Source organism: Limulus polyphemus, unplaced genomic scaffold, assembly GCF_000517525.1.
Source record: "Limulus polyphemus unplaced genomic scaffold, Limulus_polyphemus-2.1.2 Scaffold70, whole genome shotgun sequence".
In the NCBI taxonomy this organism is placed as follows: Eukaryota; Metazoa; Arthropoda; class Merostomata; order Xiphosura; family Limulidae; genus Limulus; species Limulus polyphemus.
Window position 1 is genome coordinate 13,130 of NW_013665680.1, and position 7,815 is coordinate 20,944.

Here is a 7,815-nt window from a genome sequence, read left to right on the forward strand (position 1 = left end):
CCAGATATGTAGATATATATATATATATATATATATTTACAGATGTTGTTTAATTTTTCTTTTGTTGTAATGATACATACTTAGTTTATTGAAGGTAAATATTTATTTTGTATATTTGAAGTGTTGGACAATTGTGCTCTTCATGTTTTATATTATATTTTGTTTATTGATTCTTAACATAAATTATATTTATTATAGTTTTCGGTGTGTACTTGTATCAGTTACTTATTTTTTTTTCTTACAATAGTTTATGATGTAACTAACAGGACTAGTTTTCAGAAGCTTGATATTTGGCTAAATGAACTTGAGACCTACTCTACAAGGTCTAATGTTGTGAAAATGTTAGTAGGCAATAAAATTGATAAGGTAAGTTGCTGCTTAATTCATTTTTGTGGCTATTAAATAAAGTGTGTTTTTCAAGTATTAATTTTTTTTTTTTAAGTGAGATGGTTTCATAAGTTTCAGCACAGGTTGAAAATTGGTTGTGTTTTAAGGGAAATAAAATAAGAATATACTTTAATGTAAAGAAATTGCAGAAAAAATTATTTTGTTCACATAGAAATAACAATTACTGTACAAAAAATTGTATTAATTTGTATTTATGATGTGGATTCACTTGAAAGGAAACACTTTTTCACAAATTATCCAGTAGTTTTTAAAATTTTATTGAGCACTTTATTATTTACAAATTAATGTTACAAAAAATGTGGGATATATATCTGTGTGTGTATATGATAACATAGCTCATGTAATATGTACATTGTAGTCAGGTTAATTAAACCAGATGTACATACCTTTCTGCCCAAAATTTTACAAATGGATAATAAGTATATATATTATGAGTGGAAACTTATTGATACTACTGACTGAACAGTAAACAAGAAGAGTGGAAATTTGTTCTGCATATGGTTGTTATGGAAAATATTCCATAGTCATAGTTGGTAATGAATAGGCAATTTATTCATTGTTCTATCATACTTAAGTTATGGAAGGAAACAAGGATATTGTACTAAATTTACATGATAGAAACAAATGGAAACTTGTGAACTTGAAATGTAAGATCTACACTTTCAAAAGTCAAGGTCTAGAATTTTTTTTTGTGTAGTATGTGGTTTGTTGATCACTTTCTGAGTCATTTACTGTAATAATTGTTACAGAGATTTAAGTTCTGTCTTTTAATGTCTTGAGAAGATGCTGGCCTACAAGTTTTACAATAAAATTCAGAATGTGGGTACTTAAATTACCCATGTTGGTAATCAAAAGGTTAAACATATCAATCTTTAAGTTGAATTTCTAGTAAGGTAGTATTTTAAGTTTTGTTACAATTAGTGTTAATGAAAGGTAACTTATGTTTTTAGATCTGTATATAATGAAACACTTTTTTTTTTAACTGAAACAACACTCTCAACAATTTTTGAACCATGACTTCATAAGAATGCCTACTTTAAGTTGGTAGGATTAAAAGTAAATGATTTTATTAATTTCTAAAGGCTAGACTTAAATTAGAATCCTCTGATATGTTTATATTTTCTTATAAATTATAAGCTTAAAGTATGAGTACATTTTATAATTTACTCATCAATGTCTGTTAAAAAAAAAAGAAAGAAAAGTTTCCTCTAGCTCTCAAACTGTTGATGACAAATATTCCAACATGTCCCTTAATTGCAGTCTGGGAGAAGGTTTGTTTACGTAAATTATTGTTTTAAAAAGGTTTAAGGATTTTTTTTATTTGTCATACAAATATTTCTATATAGTCTTTCCAAACATATCTAGGAAAATAGAGAGGTTACTCGAGAAGAAGGAATAAAATATGCACGTAAACATTCCATGTTATTTATTGAGGCTAGTGCTAAAAGATGTGATGGAGTACAGTGTGCTTTTGAAGAATTAGTAGAAAAGGTTAGTTGCACAGTGTTTTCTTGAACAATATTTATATATATATATATATATATATGTTGTTGAATGAGTTAAAGATTTCTTACTTTCCTGTATGAATGAATGGCAGTTAAAGTAACAGAATTAAATATTTTATTTTTATGTAAAGAATTAAGTGTTTCTTGGAGCATTTTTTATGTCACTGTAATTGAAAGATATTGTTGATCAGTGTGTAGTAGTCTGTTGCATGTATTAACTTCGGTTGATAAAAAAAAAGGAAAAAATATATTAAACAATTAAGAAAAAACATTTATTATTTGATAATATATATTTTGATATTTATGTATATTTCAAATATAAGGAAATTACAGGAAAGCAATCATACAAAAAAATGCTAAAATACATGACAGAATATTCTCCACATGCCTGAGAAGGGGGCTGAACAAGAGTGAACATGAAACGACAACATGATAAATCTCTTGATTTAACATGGCAGTAACAGGATTGCAGTAATACATGTGTTTCTCCAACGTGAGGAACATTTTATTAAATGATCTGCTAAAATTCCCTTACTCATTTTGCAAACAGCTCTGAGAGAGTGCTAGTAGAGCTGACTAGTCAAAATACTTGGGTGATTCAGAAATTTTACCAGTTACCTAGAAGATATTTTAAATATGCACATCAAAACTAGATGTGGAAAAATACCAAAAGTCGGAGTAATATCAAACTTATGAGGTGAAGCTAATGAGGATTACCATTCTTAACAGCCCTTCCACTAATTTGCAAAAAAACAACAGAAAATCCAGGATTTCTAGGGCATTAGTTTTAGTTTTGGAAGTCTTATTCATAAACTTGGAGGTCAGGTGTCAGAAACTGGTACCATATGCTAAATGTCTTCATAGACTTTTTCATATTGCTTGTTCCAAATAAGATCATTTGGAGTGGAAACCTGTTTATTGTTTGTACAATTTTGCTTGGAATGTGTTTAAGTGTTATGAACAGTGTCAATGTGTTTTGGGTATTTGAAGGAGTAATAAGAATAGGTGAACAAACATATGATGTCTTGCAATGCCAACAGTAGAGATTGACTGGCAAAGGTTGCTATTTACTTTTGTGATTCTTACAAGTGAATCACGAGGAATTGAAAGACAATTCGAATTTTTCAAGGATTGCAGCAATAAAATAGGGCCATTTTGAAACTGAACATTTTTGTATGGGATTAAAGAATAGAAGTCCAGAGGAGTTCTTCACATTAAAATTTTGGTATTTAAAGGCATATAATACACCAGATCATCCACTAATGGCAGTGTTGCTTAATAATAGCATAAAGAGATATTTCTCAAGGTCTTCCATCATTGGACAAGACTTGAAACTTTTGACTGAGATAACCAACTTTTGAAATGTAAAGGAAATTGTAAGGCAGACAAATGTTGAGTAGTTTTATATAACATCATTTTTTTTATTTGTAGGCATACAAAGGTGCATGACATATGCTTTGTGGGAATCAGAAGGTAACATTTATTATTCTGCCAAGGTCTTTAACAAGTTTACAAATTAAAAAATCAGCTTTGGAAAGCTGTTACAGTGGTAGTAAAGCAAGAATTTCATGTTTTTTTCTTCATGTGTGGGATTTCATATACACATCATCATTTCTTTGAAAATCCTTTATATTGCTAATTTTTTTAAAAGACTTAACTACTAAATAATGTCGATTTAGTGTCATATAAACAAGTAATCACTTTATTCGGCTCTTTTTTTGGGAACTTAGAAACAAGCAATTTGTACCATTGTCTTTAGTCATGGGATAGCTGTGGGTTGGGGTTTAAAAAATATGATAATCTATTAAAGTATGTCATTTCAAGTGTAGTACTTGAATAAATTATCATCGTTTGAAAACCTTCACATACACCATACATAAGCTGAATACTGAATCCAAACAAAAAATAAATTATTTTGTTGTGCATCATATGCCCAACCCATTTATAACTGACAGAGAATGTTGTGTTAATACATAGGTTGGGTATATAACAGAAATATGTTCAGAATGGAAGTAAGGTAAGTATGACTAAATGACAATAGTAAATTAATAATAAATTTGACCTGATAACTTGATCCATGTACATTAAAATAAAATACACACACAAACACTTTACTATCAGTACATTTTTAAGGTTGTGTCTAGGAATGAGAGAGAAAGAGAGGAAGGCAGTTGAAAGTACATGGGATTGGTTGTAATGTATGATGTGATAAGCATACTTACAATGTTCTTTGTTGATCAGTTGATGTTGATTTCTGTCCTCCGTGAATATAGGCATATTTAATTTCACAGTAAATGAGGTTAAGCGTAAATTTCCATAGTAGTTTATTAATGTTAATTGTGTCCTAGTTCTGTTGTTTCATTTCGAAAATTATGTTAAATATCATTTACAAAAAGTATGTACTGCTATCTGTAATTCTTTGCATGATTTAAACTTTCTTTCTTCAAAGACGACATAAGACTGTTAAAAGAAACATTCTTTTGTAAGGGAGGAAGTGGTAGAGTAAGTTTCCATTAGATATGAGGTTAGTGCAAGTGAAAATATTTTGGTACAAGTAAGATGTTATTTCTACTTGCAGCAGACGCAATGAATTTTTTCTGGTAATTTTGAAACCTGAGTTATGCATTGGATATCATGATTTCATTTATTATTTAAGCTTTTCCAGTTGATTTCTAAAGGAAAATGAATTAAATATTTTTTAAGCCTAACAAGTGTTTTAAATTATATTTAATTGCTGGTTTTTTCTTTACATTCTAATAATTCCCCAAAAGCACTATTGTTTCATCATTTTAGGTGATTTACAAGCCTAAAACACTTCAATACTTTCCTAGCTTAGGCAGATTATGTTACATCATTTAATGTGTTTCTTTTAATTGTGGTTCTTATAGATTATTCAAACACCAGGATTGTGGGAGACTGACAAACCAACAAACTTAAGGCTAAGTGATAGCACATTGCCACAACACTCTGGTCAGTGCGGAGGTTACTGTATTATATAATTATTACAGTTAGATATAAACATATCGCCATTCCAATGGACCAGTCTAAGATCCACCAGTATCTGTTACTGTCAGCAGATGAATGATGTGCAAGAATAACCATGTGATGCTGCTTTTTTTTTGTAAGAGATTAAAAGTGACTTCTCTTGTGGTGAGATTTCAAATTTCAAGACAAGTCTTGCTTATCATTACTGACCAACAGGTTATGTTCTTTCTGAAAAGAACCTGTTTTCATGAACTAAAAAGACTCAAACATATGCATAGTAGATTTCTTTCAGATAGTATTGGATAAAAAATAATGAAGCTGTGGTTTTCAGGTTATGAATTTTGCAGATCCTTAGTAGATGCCATTCAATCAATTGCCATATAAAGTGTCTGTATACTTTAAGTCTCTAGTCATACCTACCTTGTTTTGTAGATTATGTATTAAGACTGTTTTTAATTGTCATTTCTCTGTGGAACCCTATAAATCTGATGGTGAACCATACAATAATAATATATATTGCCTTGGGACAAAGAAAGGTATAGTTGTTGTACACTACTGTATATTTTTAGCCTGCATTTCATTTTAAAAATAAAATTAAACTGTAGATCATTTAATTGAAATAAAGCCCTATATTTGAAGAATAAATAATATTGATCAGAGACAGACAACCAGAAAAATATTTTAATGAGCTACACAATGTTTTGGGTGGACAACCTTTCTTGGGCTAACTTAAAACTGTTCAAGACAGTACTGGATAAGTATTAAAATAGATAAATTAGAGGTTTCTGAGTGGATGGGTTAATATCATACTACAAGAGTTTTATGTTAATTGTATACACAAGAGACAGTGTATTTGCCCAAAAATGTTTAGTGTACTGAAATTGTAAAATAATATATTAAGAAAAATAAAATTTCTAACAGTTGAGTCAAAAGTAATATTAATTTAGAATGTGCAATAAAGTGTAGTAAGGTGTGTGTTATTTTTGTATAGCTATTTGACATTAAGTAGGAATTTGGCCTCAGTGAAGAAAATAAATATACCTAGCATATATATATGGCAGGTCATGTTTATGCATTAATCCAAGGTAATTTTGTTGTATATTTTTATGACATGTTAAGTTAAAAGAAGTTATAAGTAAAAGTAAAGAAGTTATTTTATGTATTAGCTAACCTTTTTTATGTTTTTACAGTTTAGAAAATATTTATACGAATTCACGTGATTTTCATATTTAGTTTTTAATCCAAGAATTAGATTTATGAAATCCGTTGTTTAGTAAGAAATGATTTTTACTTTCAAGATTCTATTCCAAATTAGTATGTGAATATTTTATACAGTCTTAGTGTGTTCGTTTTAGCATCACTTAACTAATTTATATTAACTTCTATGTCTTTGTTAGAGTAACGAGATGGAAATTTTTTCACCAACGTGATAATATTTTCAACTGTCAAACAAAAATTTCTTTGTAGAAAATTATATTACTAGATGAAAAAATTGAAGCCTTCTTACAAATTGGTAACTATTTTCATATTTAGGAGAATGTATACTTGCTAATTATTAGTAGATTCATATAAGAATCAGTAGAATTGCATCTAGTAGATTTGAGTGAACACTTGTGCATCTCGTTCATCAGGAATTAAGATTGAGATGTTTTGAGGTCTTGAAAAACACACAATTCTGTCTTATAATTTTGTATTTGGTTAAGTGTAGAAGCCCAAGTAAAATCATTCAAGTTAACCTTTTAGGTATCTTAGATCTCACTTTCTTTGTAATATTCAGAGGTTATATAAATTTTATTTTCATGATTTTATTCAAAAATAATGATTTTTGCTATAAAAATTTTAAAACTGATATTTTGTATATTTGCATTTTTTTAACATACCATTTTTACTTCTACTTATTCTATATTTTGAATCTTATACAGTATCAGTTATCAGCAGAAGTTTTTATATATTTTTTTATTTCTAAGTGTGCTATTGGTAATACTAACTTTGACATTTCTGTTTAAGTCTTTTAAATTTGAATGAGTAAAGCTCTAAGAGTTTGTCCACAGAAAATGGCAGAAAGAATGATGACAACTGCAAAAAGGTTTTGTTACACATGATTATATATTTGTTTTAGTCAATGCAAGTAAGTGCATTTACAGTTATCAGTATTAATTCACAGATGCATGATAATTTAAGGTACTGATAACATAGTAACATTCACAAAAAAATTACTTAACAGGAAAAATACTGGGAATTTTCCCCCTATACTTGTAATGTTCATGATTAATGATGTCGAATGGGAATTATACTTTTTTTTTTCCAACTAGTATTAATAAGTTGAACTTAAGTGCTTCCATTTGGGCATATCTTGAATGAATTTTAGGGTTAGCAAATTGCTGGTACTTAGCGTACACATAACTTTTGTTTCAAAAGTAAAAATGCTACAAATACTTTTGAAAAAACAAACAAAAACAGTGTGGAACTTTATTTGCAGACATGTAGACCCTAAACTACGAACTTTAGTCGAGTTGACATCACATTGTCATTTATTAGTGACTGCAACTCATTTGTTTTTAATGACAGTATATTCAGGACTTCCTAATTCTCCAACCAGTACTTTATCATTAGAGTATTTACTGTGAAGAAAGAATCAAATTGCTGCAAACAGTATTGATGGTTATGCTCGAGATGCGCAAACTTGGACATCTTACAGTACCTGGGAATGGGCAGTTTTTAAGAATTGTTCCCATACAATCTCCCATCTGATTCTTCATTATGAAGGAAAGTTTTAAATACATCAATATGAAATTGAACTGAGTCAAAAATGAACAAACATTGATAAAGCATTTACGATATATATTGTTACGTCTCCGTTTGTTAATTAACTTCACGTAACTTCGTTCCGACGAAACTTTAGCGACACAAGTATTTA

At 29.0% G+C, this 7,815-nt stretch overlaps 1 protein-coding gene across 1 annotated transcript in view; it reads left to right on the plus strand.

Moving 5' to 3' along the window:
- Nucleotides 1-5,514, plus strand: part of LOC106465678 (ras-related protein Rab-18-like) — a gene marked incomplete at its 5' end in the record, with an annotated part of 11,690 nt that extends 6,176 nt beyond the window's left edge. Inside the window, 3 exons of the mRNA XM_013925917.2 lie at nucleotides 248-366; nucleotides 1,774-1,899; nucleotides 4,802-5,514. Of these exons, the coding sequence (XP_013781371.2) occupies nucleotides 248-366; nucleotides 1,774-1,899; nucleotides 4,802-4,912 (356 nt within the window). The remainder of the gene's footprint in view (nucleotides 1-247; nucleotides 367-1,773; nucleotides 1,900-4,801) is intronic.
- Between the last annotated feature and the right edge of the window lie 2,301 nt (nucleotides 5,515-7,815).